Below are 16,608 nucleotides of genomic sequence, written 5' to 3'. Positions count from 1 at the left end.
AATACTTGCAAATTAAAATACAAAATTGAATAATCGGTGGTAAACATTGCACAGGCCCCACCCGCATTAATTAAAACTAAAGCATGTTTGCCTAATAATAAGTAATAAAGGTGAACGTTAAAACAATATCAAGCAGACGTTGAAATATCAGAGGCCTGTCTTAGATCGATTCATTTGTTGGATGTCGGCCAGAGGCGCTCTCCAATTGTAATAAAGGACTGGTGTACCACACTCTCGGAGTGTTAAATCCGGTATAAGGGATTGAAGTATTTTAGCAGGAACCTTTTTTTCAATGGGAGAAGTATAATGTTCATTTTTATAGAAAATGTGAAATCCAAATGCTTTTTTCTGCTTTTTTTTACAACTTTCAAATTAAACCCCTTCTAAATTAACAATTAAATTTTTTTTAATTCCAAATAATATATACACTGGTCATAGTTATCAAACTACTTTATGCGTACAGAGTTTAAAAAGCTATAAAACCGAACTAGACCCTTCGGAACTGTTCCGACCTACTCCAACGGCAAGATGGAAAACCTCTCAGATAATGATGGTAAATAGCTAACGATTTAATCAACGCCCTACGTTTACAATTGTCACAATATCAACACATTAACGTGACCGGCATTCCGCGGGAAGCTTGGTGAGTGCTACATTTGGAAATATTAATACTATGGATCGTAAAATTAGAAAATTAGAAAATCAATTACGCGAACATGAATCTTGGGGTGAACGGCGTTTTCCACAAGCCAACTATTATTATAAGCCACATGTAAGTTCAAGTTCAGTCATTTGAAGCATGCCTAGATATCTTCTGAGGAATAAATGCCAGTTTTCTTAACTTAGTTTTTTTAGTTTCCATTAATTGAGTTCAGTGTTATCATTCGTTCGAATCATACCTGCAAAATTTGTCTGCTCAAGTAATGTTCAATAATCCTAGTGCCTGAGGATATATGAAAACTCTCACAAAAAAAAATTCTAGAGAATTGGCATATGCGTCCATGAGAGCCCAAAGAAGTATTCAGATGTGGGTTGGCTTAAATAGGTGAAAATACTATTCTGCCCCATATCTTCATGATCTCTAATTCAACGTGTTTTCAATTTGCCCAGAATTCAGATTAATCACTTTAAGTTTTTAAAAAGTTATGATGACAATAACTGAATTGTAATTAAAATAATACAACTCATCACGAAACAGATCAGTACTTGTTAAAATAAAATTAATTAAGAAAATTAACCCAATACTCAAGACAAATAATTAATGTACACACCTGTGATTAAAAAACAAAATCTATCCATGGCATGAACTTAAGTGCGGTGCGATTAGAAACGTGAAGTGAAGAAACACATATTGTTAAAAGTAATAATAAATACCTCAACATGTAGAGTTACAGCTATAATATTACTTTTCCCTTCAAAGGCAGATGATTCTCTGAAATATAGTAAACAGCAACATCTTGCATATTTTTATTACTCCCTGAGGTGTGCTACTTTCAAGAAAGTGTGAATTATGTTAGAGTGTGTGAAAATAATTTGCACCTCTAGTGTTCAGTCTCTGGGCTTAGCACAAAAGACCCACTTTCATTGGTTGTAACATAGTTTACTCTTGTTAGATGTCCCATTAATTAGACGCTGAATTGACAGACATTCGCATTAACGCCGCCATAAACTCGTCATCCCTTAAAAACTTAAAGGCGATAGTTGTGTTTCGTCAATCTTAACCTGGCGGTGACAGTCGAGTTTACCTAGTGGACATTTACCACCTCTTGTTTTTGCGACATCTCCGTGGGAACGGAGCCCCTGGACAGAGAGAGACTTAAATTTGAAGGAAAAGACTAGGCCACCAACGCAGATACCGCCCTAAAAAGAGTCTCACTAGACCAATCGCGTGAAAGAACGCTTTGTTTGTAAACGTCCCTTCGGATATTTCTTCTGATCGTGTAAAAGCGTCTTGGAAGGCCTAAGCATTACTTCGGTTTGTGAGTTTTAAAACGTGAAACTATTTCTCAATTTATGTAAGTTAAGGACGGTATCTTTGAAAATCAACAAATATAGTTCAAGTTTACTAGTGTACGTACACCTACGAATTATTAGCTGGTGCCATAACAGTTTGAAGGTAAGCTAATAATTTACCACGTGTATTAAACAAATTAGAGGTGCAACATTGATTTATTGGACGAATTTAAATTCGGTTCATATTTCATATTTTCCTCTTGCAGTAAAAATCATCTGCATAAAGGCATAATTTACCAAACTAAATATAATAATTTTTTAAACTGATGTCCTAAACAGTAATTTTGCACACTGGGCAACATCGAATGATTATAAACAGAATCGTTCATTCAACCAGTAAATTGATTCCACGCTGGCATTTCATTTCCATGTGCAACACAGAACTGAATAACTGCTTTAGCAGGTGTAGAATGAAAATTTTCAAATTTGGTTTAATGAAAGTGGGGAACTTATCGTTGAATAGGGAAAGAGTTGTGTAAGATAAAAATAACGAGTGTAGTGAATGATCTTTGGAATGTCGAAAAATGTATTGGAACTTTGTAGATGTATTTAGATTTTTTATTATTTACATCTCGCATCCCTTCTAGTCTTTATAATGATTTCTAAATTCACGACCTTGAACCCTTGTTGAGTATGAACACAAAAATCCTTTATAATGATGCTCATCCCATACCGCACCAATAACATTTAAATAAGTTTAATGTTTTTTCCAGCTCTTCAATACAAATTGGAGAATTAGAACGCCGCCGGAACGCAGAGTTGTGCCAGATTTCATGCCAAATTGGCATCAACATTATGCAAGGCCGTTCAGCAATTACGCATCGTTGTAAGTTGAACTAAACATTAAACCCAAGACCTTGTCAAATTAAAAATGTAGTTATAAATATAGTTTTATCCAGGGTGATTCCTAAACAGACGCCGCAAATTTAAAAGGTATCCCTTGAGTCAAAATAAGAAAATAAGTTTCTATAAACATATGTCTGGAATGGCCCCATTTGCGATATACAGGTTGTTGGAGATTAGAAAGAAATTCGTTAATAACATTTTTTTTTTATGTTTAGGCCGATTTAAATAAGATTTTCTCCGTGCAATCACAATATGATCTCTTTTTTAGAAATATTAGAATTTATCCAGAAATTCGAAGAGCGTAGCCGTGGGGTTGATCTGTCGGAATTATACACAAAATTAATAACTTCCAGTAGATTTTAGCCATTGTCATAATTATTTTGGATAGAGCGTGCAAAAATTCAACTTTTCTGTTGCTTGATATTTTCTCGTATCTCGATACGTTTTCGTTAAAATTAAAATTCTTAAAAAAATTAAAATGTACAAAAATGGATTGAGATGATTACCATCAACTAGAGTCCATGTATGAAGCCCATGAATCATAGGACCTTTTTTTCTATTGTCACTAAACCTGGAATACTCAGTTGTCTACAATTTGTTTTGAAAGCGAACTAGTTTCTATTTTTTAAGGTAAACTTGGTGCATGTTGTTTTTCACAATGGAACTAAAGTGTATTATACAGTATGCCACGCCTGTTAATAACATAGCAAAATTACAGCCAATATCACTTTGGGTGCTTTCCCTCTTATGCAAACTTACATGAAAAAAATGTTTGTTAAAATGTCGGTTTTCTCCATGATTTTGGCTGAAAGGTAATGGCACGTGAAAAATTGGACAGATTTGTTCTAGTCACGTAACAGATTTCTTCGCGATTTTATTTTACTATAAATCGCCCATAAACAGGTTGTAAAACGACACTTAAAATCCTAAGGTAAAAATGCCGACCATTATAGGGATATAAAATTTAACTGTATTCGAGTCTTTCCATGCACATTGTAGACACTTTTTTAGTGAATTCTGTTAAAGTTAGTTAAATGCTAAAATCTAAACATAGGTGTGATTTTTCGAATACGTAATTGATTACAGTAGAGAACGTGTACACGATATCCGAGTCACAAGACCGGCGTATATTGGGTGTTTAGCGCAGTTATTTATTACCGGCCTCTTCTTCCACAACGATTGAAAGGTATGCCGAACATTAGAAAGATTTTATGACTTCCTATTAAGATGATAGATAAGTTTCTCCTCGACATCATATTTTATGGGGGTCATGAAGGTTGAATATTCTTCCCTCGATTCTTCCTGTTATGTGGTTTCAGTTCTTAAATGTTATTTGGAGATGGAGAGTATATTCAGTTGTTCAATTTCCTTCATCAAATAAATAAATAAATATCCTTTACTGCCAGCAAAGCGATGTTTACGTTATAAAGTAATGGCAGCGTTAAATGGGGTCTGTGACACCTAAAGAAAAGTCTATAACGTATAAGAAAGGAATAAGTATAGCGTGAAAAGATAGATTATAGTTATGCCGTGATATTTCTATTAAAACTAACGGAATTTTAAAAAATGCCTCGAAAATGTTAAGTCTCTCGGAGAAATTGAAGTGTTTCTTTAAAAACTAGAGGTAGGAGACCCTTTGTACCTCTGGCCACTACAGTTTTAACAGGTGAGTAGTTTTTATAATTGCGCAATATTGAGTATGGGGTTTACAAATAATTTCAGACAAGATCTTTCTATTTTGCTTTTATTTAATCGCAGTCAGAAGTCACGTCCGTGTTAGCGTTACAGAGACTTCTAGAATTTAACTGTTAGTGATTAGTAAATTTACCATCATTCTCTACTTAAGGACCAATATTGCAGATACCCTTTGATTTATTACCTCGGCCATCTGGTTTTCACATGAGGAAAAGATAACTTTCAAGTGGTCAAAAATAAAGAAAGAACGTTTTTCGCTCCTTTCTGTATAATAGAGAGTCATAAATTTAATAAACTTGACTCTTCCAGGCAGTAAATTAGAAGAAGACATAAAGACTATTGAATTTTGGAGGAGCTTGATTTTTACCAGGAATCTCACAAGCAGAAACAATTTAGGATACTTTTTAACAAGAAACACCAGTTACAAAAAATATATAAATAGAGTTGCGAGAATATTCGTGGTTCTAAAATGTGATTGACAACTAGGTCTTGGATGTCCTCCTCCAAATGTGGCCCTAATAATCCAAAGTTTTGAAAATCCTGCCCCACGCTGCTTGAAACTCTCCAAAATAAAATTCTTTAGCGCAAAATTGATTGAATACTGAAGATATAGTATATTTTCGTCATATCGACCAAAAGAATGGTGGGTGGAAAAGCTTCATTCAGCCAATCAAGAGGAAGTATCTACAGCACACGTTCCAATTCAGGCGTTGATCAAGACACGTCTCCAGAAATTTGATGTCGCTGGCCAGGGCCATTGACTTTCCATCAACCACAAAACATACAAGAGTAGCTTTATTGGTATTTACCAGCCACAATTACTCCCTTATCACACTCATTCTATTTGCGCATAACCCTGCCGAATTGTTTATGGCATGACACACCAAAAGAACTGATATATGGTACGGATATTGTCAAGCAAGTCAGCACTATCTCTCTAATAGAATCAAAAGCCTTGGAGAGTTCAAAGAACAGACCAGTTACTCAGCAACCGTGATCCACCTTTTCACACACGCAATATAATAAAATGTTTTATGATCCTTTGCCAGTAAGTTACAAAAAGGTTAGAATGATCTATAGCAGAAAATCAACGATTACAGGCAGGTGCTGCGTAATGAAACTCGATACAGTCATATTCCTGTTTACAACGTGACCCTTTATCCTAGTTTAGCTGGTGATGTATTTACAATTATATTCTGCTTATATTGCATTTATCGACGTAAGGTAATCTTATTCCCGTATGTAACGTAACCCTTTCTTCTAGTTTAACTGCTGATGCATCGAAAATGATGTTCTGCTTATATTGCATCTATCGTAGCATTTAAGGTTCTGTTAAGAAATTTTTGAAGTCAGTCACAATTTTTCATTCAGCCAAGGTTTTTCGAATATAAATGTGTGTGTGTGTGTTTTTTTTTAAATCGTTTTCCGGATTTATAGAATTCAACTATGTTGCTAGGTAGAAACTGATTAGCGCCTATATCGTGTGTTTGTTCACGATGTCGGAACACCTGATTTATGGAGAATGCGAAGTTTATGTAGCGTTTCTGTGACTTGCGTGCTTAAAATTACCGGTCTAGACATATCGTTCTAAAGGGCTAAGTAGTGTGTCGTTTCTTTTTGTAATGGGTTAGTCATAACCAGCTAGCAGAATGATGATGGTAATTATGAGTTATTTGTCAATTTTATTTTCTTTGCCGTTGTAGGTGTTTAACGAACAAGTGCGTTAATGACAGCAATTAATAAGTCGACACATTTTAACGTTGATAGAAGTTGGCACTATTAATGGTGCGTTAATTTACACACGCGTTACAACATTTTTCACTGTAAAATTATAAACATTGTAACTCAAAAGTGATAACATTAGTTTAAGGTTGAAATTTTTAGCATAAAAATACTGATGTATATAATTTTCACTCCTAATCAGTATTTAAATTCTGCCTGTAACACCTTTAGAAGCATTTCCGGTTTCTTTTAAATTTGCATTTTTAATATGTTTGGTTTGTTGCCAGTTTTTTCGAGGCCTGGAAAAAACTCTTGCTTTTTCGATTTTTCCGTTTTTCCAACCCGTTGAGTCTCTAGGCTGTACTGATAGTGATATTACAAATATTATGTGTTTTAAAAGTACTCTATCGAGGATTATTTGAAGTGGAAAATTCCATTTTATGAATGCATTTAAATATTTTATTAAAGTGTATGTGGTTGTTGTATTCCGTGTCGGAGCGACGTCTCCACTCCGATGTTTAAGTTAGTATCGATTTCGCTGCCTTCACGGTAATGGAATTTTTTAAAAATATCAGGGCAAAAAATAGCAATGTAAATAAATAAAAAAAAACAGAACAAACGATTAATCCATCATTAGAACTTATATCAATAAAAAATTCTGAAACGATGAGACGTCCTGGTAACACTGGACTAACCCGGCCCGCGTCAGCCGCTAACCGCGCAACCCACTTCGTTGGTCTTTGTCGGTGGCATATTAAACCTTATGCGATCCTTCTCTCACTTGCATAATCCCTATATTTTTACTTGAACTGGTGATACCTGTATATTGCTTTCAGTTGTATGTAAGTGTGGGAATCTATAATAAAAACACAAATATTCCTTATCTTTTGTTATTTATTTTTGCTTTACAAAGGGTAGTACTAGATCAGTGGACTGTGTTGCCTTTCTATTTCACTGCTTGTTAAACGTATATTGCTATGAGGTGGGTCAATAAAAATCCAATTAAAAATGGCAATCTAAGTATTTTAATTTTTATAATATTTATTATATTATATTTATACGTCCCAATTTTACCACAGGTAAATTTTGAATATTGGATATTGATTTTTATTATTTTAACTATTGATGGGACCTCAAGTGGATTGTCCATATCGCTCTCAAATAGCCATCTCGTTTGAAACTTCATCTTACAGCGACATGACCGTCCAATCCGTTACAACATGATGAATTGCCTCCTTGTAATAATTAGACATTGGTATAACGGATGATTATTAAAAGAAACACTCACAATAGGCGAATCGCAAACATAAGGCATAGATTAAGCCTTTTACTATTTACCGTCAAACATCTGATTGGCATAAAATAACACAACAGGTTTCTTCTTTTCATTCTCTTTTCCGATTTTTGTGACTACGAAATAAAACTGTAAAACTTTGAAACATGCTAATGTCTTTGACCAACGTGTGTGTGTGTTATTATTTTTTGGAAAATCAAATATAAAACATATAAAAAATGAATAAAGAATCAGCTAAAGTTGGTCGTAAAAAATCTCTTCATGCTTTCAGGCCTATGGCTTGTCCTAGGATCTATTTAATTTGTCGTGTAGTGCTATTTTCGATTTTTTAAGTTATATACAAACATCTACTACAAAAGTGTTTTCCTCACAGAAAATTTGTTCAAGTCATTTTTTAAATATTTTGTTCTTTTCGTTCTTTTTTTTATTTCGTTTTATTTGCTATTTTTAGGCCGACGCCACCGTTCAGACCACCCAGATATGAACCATACCGTTCACCATACAGATGGCCATATCGAATAAATAACTTTTTTTATTGCAAAAAACGCGAAAAACAAGGAAACTTGGATGAAACTGTACAAATGTTATTATGTAAGAAAAGTACAAATTCGATAGATAAAGATCGCATACCAGATAGAAGGTTGATACACTCAGACACTAAAACAAAGAGCGACAACAACGACAACGAATTAAAGATAAGCCCAAATAATCAAATTAAACCGCTAACGGTATTGGGTAAAAAAACCAAAGATAGTCAATTAACTTATAGTTGCCATAAAGAACAAACCATAGAAAATAGCAAACATTTACCTAAAGTAGAGAAAAAAGTCAATAACAGTGAAAAAGGTGGAGAAATACGTAAGCATCCTACCACTGAAAAGAAGTTAGATGATTTAGTTGAGAAATTGGAAAGCGTTTTTCAGTCATCTCGAGAGTCCATATCTTCCAGTAATTCCTTCCTTGAAGAACCAAAAATGTTTGTCAAAACCACATCAAAAACTAATATTGGACTGAGTATCATGGATGAAAATCGGACATCTTTAAACAAAACTTGTACTTCCACTCAACCAATCAATATTAAAATTGATTTAAAACGAACTCCAATGGCTAAAATACATCTGGAACCCAACACTTCAAGTAGTAGATCTGAGTTAAAGAAGCAGATTGACTGCTTTACTCGAGAGGGAAATATCGAGAATTCTTCAATTAGAATAGAAACTGATAGAGATAATAATTGTCAGCCAGAAAAGGAAGAACAATTTATAAAATCGAGACCAAAGAATGTTGATAGTTCTAATAGTGACAGTCGTGAAGACGGAAAACCCGTCTATTGCAAAGCGACAATTTCACATAAGCAGAAAACTGCAATAAGTATAGATAATGGCAGTCAAAACTCACAAAGAGACAATAAGGAGAAAAACGCAATAAATGTTGCAAACTTGAATACTCGGTTGTCTGACTTTGATTGCGTTGAAAGTTTATTTTATAACTCCAGAATGATTTCGGAGGACAACTGTGTGTTACATAAGAATGTTATGGGTATAGAGTCTCCAAAAAACTTCTGGAGAAGACAATTTCATATGAGAAATTTTGACGACAAAGAGAAAAGTGATATGCCAATTCAGTTAGAAATTAACAAATGTCAAGGACTGCCAGAGACAGATAAAAGAGTCCCACTTTTATTAACTGATAATCCAAACACTGAAGGTATTACTTGTACTTCCTATAGGTCCAGAAGTTACTCGGAATCTGCATCTTCGATCATTAAAAATAACTTGCGAAATAGGAAAGCTATTTCCCTTTCAGACATTTCTAAACAACTAATATATACACCTTTAAACGCGTCCCTACCAGTTGATGACACAAAAATACATGTATCAAAAACTGCAATTAGTGAAACAAGTCAAGGTGATTACAAACAGGAACTCCTGAATTTATTAGATGCCGCCGCCGATGATTTACTGAAGAAACCATTGAAAAATAATGAAAAACAACCTGGATATAAAGCTCAATTAACTAGTGATCAGTTTAGTAAAATACCAAGAAGTATGGACACAGGGAGTCCTGATACTAGAAAGTTACAGGATCTTAAAATTGTAAGAAAACCATTAAAAAAATTCTCAGATGTGAAAATTTTTCCAAAGAAACGGAAAAAGATAATGGTTTTAGAAAGTTCTGAAGATGAAGAGAAAACTAGGATAGATACTCTGAAAAAACGTAGAAATAAAAGTGTTGAAAAGAAGAAAGGCAATATGAAGTTCAACTCATCATTAAGTTCTAGACAAAGGAACTTTATGGACAAAAAGGAAAGTAAAACGGGCTTAAAATCTCATAAGTATGGTATAATAAATTTTAAAGTCCTCTCTGGGAAAGAAAAACGTATCTCTAAAGGAAAAACTACTAAAACTATGGTAGAAAAGAAATCTGCGTTTAACAGTTCTTTATCCATTAATGTGGATAAGCATGAAACAAAAAAACCCTCAAAGAAGTCTGTAAAAGGAAAACGTACCTCTACAGGAGAAACTATACAGTTAAAACCTGTAGTTGATACGTCATTATCCATCGTGGAACCTCAAAGGAAGCCCGCCCGAATAAAGCATTCTCGATCTACTTACACATTTGAATCTGATATTGATAGTAGTCTCAATAACATACCACAGAAATATAAAAAGAGATTTCGGGATTTATTTGGAGAAGCCTCAGATGACGACGAAATAACTCAACTCCCCAAAAATACTTCATCGCTTAAATGCGAAATGGTGAAAAATCTAAGTAAAAGAAATATAGTGACTGCAAAGTCAGATTGTGAAAAGCCGACTAAAGGCGCTATAAAACGACCTAAAGAAGGAAAGACTTTTAACATAATGAAACCTAAGTCACTGAAAGGCCAGATGACTTCTGAGAATACTAAAGAGAAACCAAAGCAAAATAGTGAAACCAATAAGCAATATTTAGTGAAAATAGGTGATAAACAAGACCAAAGAACTATTGCAAAATCACAGACTACAACTACTAATAAAGAGCAACCAAAATCAGTGAATCAATCAAATAAAATTCTAAAGAAGAGAAGATTAAACAAAGAAGAACAAGTCGCGGCCCAGGAGATCTCACAATTGAACAGTCCTACAGGCGAAAATAAGCATTATTTTGCCGCAAAAACCTGCACCTCCCTTACCACTAAACCTTCAATACATCAAACCTTTAAATTGCAGCCAATGCTTGATAAGTGCACTGAACAAGTCAATATTTGTGATGAACCAGGAAAGAAGAATGACAGCAACGTTGTTCAGCGCGACCTTGATGATGTTGTGGAAATCGTGCCTCCTATTCCTATAATTAATTTAACTACTACGAACTATGGAGAGGAGCTGAAGGCACCTGCAGAAGACTGCTTCAGCGACATGTTGCTTGAACCGAAGAGGGAAATACTAGAATCTACAGGGGAAGAAGGTATTATTACGATGTATAGGGCACAAGAAAATGTGACAGCTGTAGAAGATGTAGAAGCAATATCTGCCTCGATTTGTGTAGGGTACTCAACTAATAGCACTTTTAAAGAAGAAACTGCAAGTGCGCAGACATCTACTTTGAATGAATCAGAATCGTCACAAATTGGTGCTCAGTGCAATAATACATTGTTTCGGGTTTTTGTGAACAAATCGGGAGAAAATGTCGAAGCATCGATTTCTGTTCCTTCTTTGTTCAAACTGCACTCAAATACTCTAGGAATCATTGATAATCTTGAATTGCACCAAGCGCAAGTCCATGAGTCTTCCATAGAAAATACTCCAAAAGACCCTTCTCTTGCTCTTTGTTCTAAATTTGCACTGATGAAAGGAAAAAGAGATGATACTCAAATGGTATCTACTTGCAGTTTAGATGCATCTATAGCTCGTACTCAAAACGTTCAAGGTAGTGGTAACAATGACACAGAGTTGAAACATCTGGTCGGGAGATCAGTGGAAGATTGTGGTGTATCGACATCAGTAGTTTCCTCCATTGAAAATAATTTTTGTTCTTCTCGAGTTCCTTCCATATCTGCTCCAAGAAAAGAAATGAGCACATTAATGTCAAACAGTGATAGGTCCGGTATTGATGGGTCTTCGGACGCAGCATTGATTTTTTCGATGGCTTGTCGAGATGAGGTAACACACAATCCGGCTGTTACACCCACAGTTTGCCCCAAAAATTCGGGAATATTTTCTTCAATAAACGAACTTCAATCAAATGTGTATAGGACTGAGGTCAGCAGTTCCGGGAAACATATAGACAGTTGTGTTGAAGATCAAACATACAGTTTTCAAACGACTGATGATTCTACTCTTTCATATATATCACCCAGTGTGAACAATCGAGGAAAAAGTGCTACAGTTCAAGACAATGAAGCTTCCAAGGAAGTCGTTCCAGCGTCGATTTCTGTTGATTTCACTACAGAGAAGATAATGCAGACTCTTTCATCTGTTGCAGAGAAATGTAGCGCCACGTCGGTATCTGTTAGTTCCACAATCGAAGAAGAAATACTTAATGGTGCGTCTGCATCAATAAAAGAAGAGAGACGTAACACTACCTGCAATGGTGATAATGCCTTGGTGGATACAGTTAACATCAGCATTTCTTCTGAGAAAGTTGCTCCTGCAGCTTCGGTTTCTCTCAATGTTGCCTTAGGGGAAACAATATCCTGCATTCTATCTCCTACTGGACCTTCACAAACATCTACGTTGCTTCCCAGCATAAAGGAGGAACCTACTGATTTTGTCTCACTAGATACTCACGCCCAAGACAGTGGTAATGTAATTCAAGAACAGTGTGGTGGAAATACTGCAGCAACAATGTTTTCAAGTTCCAACCTCGAAGTTTTTCCGCAAAATCCTTCGAGTTCATCTATAATTAGCAATGAAAATGTATCAGTTCCTAAATCGACAGCTTCAACTCTAATTTGTCCATATCCATTGTCGTCCTTAATCCAGACAGTTGCACAATCAATAACATCAACTGAAGTTCGAGAACAAATCCCCAGACCGTCCATGATGTCTAGTGATATTCCTAGCTCAAACTTCCCCCTGCAGAACTCCATGATGCCATCACCATCAAATCTAAATCGCAGTGACGCTCGGGAATCTCACTCTGGAGCAGACAAATCGCATTCGGTTTCTGAAGAAGTAGCTGAGGGTCCGATGATGTTTTCGCTAAATGATAGAATGCGCATAGCAGAAATTCTCTCGAGGCACCTCTACTTCCTAGCTCAGCTCTGCAACGTGCAAAATATCTATGTTGAAACTCTAATCCGTGCGAAGTTCTATAAAAGTTACTTCAAAGCCGAGATAGCGATTTTCGAGGCTCAGACTAAAACCCGTCTGAATAGCCAGTCGTTACAACTCTTCAAGGAGCTGTTGCTTTTGAATATTAGAGTTTCTTGTAATTTGAGCAGTATCGTGCCTTTAATAATACACGATATTACGAATAATCTTGCAACTAAAGATATGCCCAAACCCACCACGAAGGCATTGGTGTGTTTGCTTCTGCGGGAATTATTGGTTCCGTATGGTAAAGCATACGCGAAAATTCCACTTTTCAAGGTGATGATGCAGTACTGTGATGACGCCCTTGAGCGAATGTACAATAATTGTGTGAGATCGACACCATTTACTGAGCAAATGCGTAAGACTCTGATGTACCAAATCCAGCAGTACAACATGATAATTGCGAATAGCCGAGCTGCAACGCAATACAATCATGGTGGTGCCAACTCTCTACTGAAGACGAATGCAGAGAAACAGACCGTGAAAAGAATGCATAAATATAGAAATCATTATAATTTAAATCAATCGAATGTCATGCAGCCACCAGCAATTCAGAATCGAGGAATTATCCCTCAGAACGTTGCATATCCTGGGGGAGTTAACACTAGTGCTTCGGGGTATACTCCAGTATATGTCCCACAATTCCAAAGTAGGACGCAGAGTCACGTTTACACGCAGTGGTTAAATTTTGGCAATAGAGGAATTCCGCGGTTTCATTTGAATCCGAACATCACTACAGAAAATCGCAGCCATATTCCATCTACAAGTATTCAACGTTCGGACACTCAACCCAACTTATTGAAACCCCGTGGAAATTCTTTGGATAATCAGACCATTTTCTCGAAGTTATTGGCAAGTTCTGGTGGGGAGCCTTTTGCTGGAACTACACATTTTGGACCACCGAACAATCCTTCTCCGCGGGAGTCTGCAGGAAACAACGGGGTTATCAATGGAGTATCACCAAAATCAGGTCCGGTTCTTTCACCAGTACGTGAGAACATTCATTGGAAAAAGCGGGCTACAAATACTAAAGAGGTTAGTTCAGGTTAATTTATCACAAATGATAAATTTTTCTCAGCGATTTTTTTATCTTGGATAAAAAGCTGTGTAAAGTCTAAAGCATAAATTTGTTTATGTTAAACTTTGAAGTACTGGTTGTCTAATGGCGTGATAAACGGCTGCGAATTTGTTCCGTGGTTATATCTGCAACAGGGTTCAACACATTTTATTCTCTAGATGTTAAAGAACAAATATTAGAATTTACAGGACCCTCTGCTAAGTGCGAAAGCTAAAAGAGTCGTAAAATCGGGCAAAAACTTCTTAAGTAATTAAAACAAACTGCAAATTGCGAGGAACCTATGGTGCCGAACGTTTGAATGGACCGAACCCTTTCTCTTTTTGAAGGGAGTCACAGTTTCTCAGTTTCAATTCGAAGTTTTCAAGGGCGTGCGAAAAAGTAAAAAATTCTGTAAAAATCTTAGGACTTTGTAATAAGGTTAATGCGTGTTCTTTCGATTTCTGAGTTCCCTCGAAGACGTCCCTGATTTGTTTCTGTTTATGGACGCCGTTTTTCACATTTTTGAAGAGCTTTTCGCTTAAATATAATTCAAGATTTTCTGTGGCGTTTCAAAAACGTCACGAACTGTATGGATCTTGAAATTATAACAAGATTAATGTGAGATATTCTAATTTATTAATCCGGGGGAGACATCCTGGGTTTTTGTATAATTTAATTGTTTTTCTCACTTTTTGAAGAGTTGAAAAAGTAATTTTCACTTCAAAAGGTCGAGAATTCTGTAAAATCCCTCAGTAATATTAAAGTGAATCTAACAAACCCCTATCCAAATATTCCCCTTCTACCCGAACCAGATCAGAATCGAACTCCTGAGGATGCTCATCACGATTTATATTTTAAATGCTTTGCGTTTCTCACTTTTGAAAACTTCCACAATTTTATTACAGATCTGTAAGCCATGCAATGTTACAAATCAGCTAGTTCAACCAAATAAGGCAAAAGCAGACATTATTTCAAAAGCTGCTGATGGAGCTAGAGCATCGAAACAATCGAATCTACCAAAAACCGTCGAAAACGAATCTCCTACCGGAGATACTATACGAAAAGACCCTACTTCCATTCAGTTTACCCGAGGCGTTTCAAGAACCACTACAACTAACACAGGTATTTACTATTTCCCTTTTAGTAACAAATTTCCAGATACTTTTTTCTGTAAACTATATCGTAAACAATTCGTTGGGTTGTAGAGAATCATGTTAACAAGGAGAAAGTATATGCATATCAAGCCCCTACAGAGCAATATATGTGTCCTGAGAAAAGAACATCCGCCATTGATGGACATAGTTTAAACTTCAAGAAAAGAAAACTACATGAAGTTGCTGATTGTTTAGTTGTCCAAAACCTGGATCAACAGACTGCGGTTCAAAAGACTAAGCCCATTGCACTACCATCTGCAAAAGCGGACCAAAAATTCCCTGTCGCGCATATAGACGACCCAACTGCAATTGGCGAAATCAGTTCCAATAGTACTTCTATAGATTCAAGCTCTATGGAAAATAATATCGAGACCATAGATTTGACTTGGATTGATGATATAGACACTGCTGACTTGCAGAAAGATATAGACTTTGTTTTCGTTAAGCAAGAAAATGAGGAAAATAGTGTTATGCAGGATTGTAGTGGGGTAAGTAGTGACGCATTTCTGAAGTTGAAAAGGGATAGATCTATTGAGAAAGCGACAGTTTTTTATTCTTAACGAGTGTCTCAGAGTTACTACTGCTCTGTCATTGCGGTGTGTTAAATCTATTTCACTGAGCATTTATTGTGTTCCTACAGAAAATTTAAAGAGCGCTGATATTTTTAACCAACTCTCAGACCTACTGAGACTAAAATCCTAGTTATCTAAACAAATTGTAACTCTCACAATTCACTTTTAGGCCGAAGAAGAAACAACTATCACTATTGTCCACAGGATGTGTTTATGTGGAGTAATCGCTAACTATAACTGTGCTTGCGGGGACGCGTGGTATTGTGGAGAAAATTGTCAGGTTAGTTCAAGTTAATGAAAATTAGTAGATGGTTCAGGTAGCGAAACCTTGAAAACTTTAAAAATTAATGCGACACTCGGTGGACAAAGTTCAAACATAGAAAGGCGAGCAATTCTAGTATTAAATAAGTCACAAAATTTCGCATATTTATTCGGTTTGTTGGTGTATCGCAGCACCATTACCTAATAATATTGAAATTAATTCTAGATTATCGATCAAAACAGTTTAATTTATTCATAAATTGTTTAATTTTCTTCGCAGTTAAAGGACTGGGTTTCTCACGAGAAAGTGTGCCATGCGGTTGATGTCCAGGAGTCTTAGTTACCATCAAATTAGATTTTTTTTAGTTTCATTGCTGTTAATTACCTATGTTGCAATATTTGTTTAATTAATATTTTTTGTACCTGTTGTTTTCTGTGATAATTAACTGATTTATTAGTTTTGATAAAATAATAAAATATGTTTTTGAGACTATATAAATTTTTTATTTCACCATATACTAATTTGCACCTTATTTGGCAAACACGCACTTTTAATAATATCGCAAATATTAAACAAATGGCGAATTTGAACATTCAAAGAGAGCGGCACATTTTGTAGTTCCTTCTTAAAATACGGACACCCCGTATATCGGAAGAAATGTACATAAAATCTTAATGTCTTATTTCACAAATT

General features: G+C 35.6%; 2 protein-coding genes across 2 annotated transcripts; both read left to right on the top strand.

Moving 5' to 3' along the window:
• The first annotated feature begins 643 nt into the window (after positions 1 to 643).
• On the top strand, positions 644 to 9,059 carry LOC136414303 (uncharacterized). The gene is made up of 4 exons (XM_066398223.1): positions 644 to 772; positions 2,727 to 2,839; positions 8,022 to 9,000; positions 9,048 to 9,059. Exons 1-4 carry the CDS (start codon positions 674 to 676, stop codon positions 9,057 to 9,059), a joined length of 1,203 nt encoding a protein of 400 aa, XP_066254320.1. The 5' UTR covers positions 644 to 673.
• On the top strand, positions 9,045 to 16,402 carry LOC136414397 (uncharacterized). The gene is made up of 5 exons (XM_066398388.1): positions 9,045 to 13,905; positions 14,833 to 15,049; positions 15,133 to 15,569; positions 15,823 to 15,933; positions 16,195 to 16,402. The coding sequence occupies exons 1-5, from the start codon at positions 9,067 to 9,069 to the stop codon at positions 16,252 to 16,254; spliced, it is 5,664 nt and encodes a 1,887-aa protein (XP_066254485.1). The 5' UTR covers positions 9,045 to 9,066; the 3' UTR covers positions 16,255 to 16,402.
• Positions 16,403 to 16,608: the final 206 nt, after the last annotated feature.

Source organism: Euwallacea similis, chromosome 17, assembly GCF_039881205.1.
Source record: "Euwallacea similis isolate ESF13 chromosome 17, ESF131.1, whole genome shotgun sequence".
Classification (NCBI taxonomy): domain Eukaryota; kingdom Metazoa; phylum Arthropoda; class Insecta; order Coleoptera; family Curculionidae; genus Euwallacea; species Euwallacea similis.
This window is presented reverse-complemented; position numbering and strand designations above follow the sequence as displayed.

Bases quoted from the DNA above. Each gene is read 5' to 3' on its own strand.
- LOC136414397 (XM_066398388.1), top strand. From the start codon at position 9,067: ATGATTTCGGAGGACAACTGTGTGTTACATAAGAATGTTATGGGTATA. The intron at 13,906-14,832 runs GTTAGTTCAGGT...ATTTTATTACAG, and splicing joins GGGCTACAAATACTAAAGAG to ATCTGTAAGCCATGCAATGT. The intron at 15,050-15,132 runs GTATTTACTATT...GTTGGGTTGTAG, and splicing joins AACCACTACAACTAACACAG to AGAATCATGTTAACAAGGAG.
- LOC136414303 (XM_066398223.1), top strand. From the start codon at position 674: ATGGATCGTAAAATTAGAAAATTAGAAAATCAATTACGCGAACATGAA. The intron at 773-2,726 runs GTAAGTTCAAGT...TGTTTTTTCCAG, and splicing joins ACTATTATTATAAGCCACAT to CTCTTCAATACAAATTGGAG. The intron at 2,840-8,021 runs GTAAGTTGAACT...TGCTATTTTTAG, and splicing joins TTCAGCAATTACGCATCGTT to GCCGACGCCACCGTTCAGAC.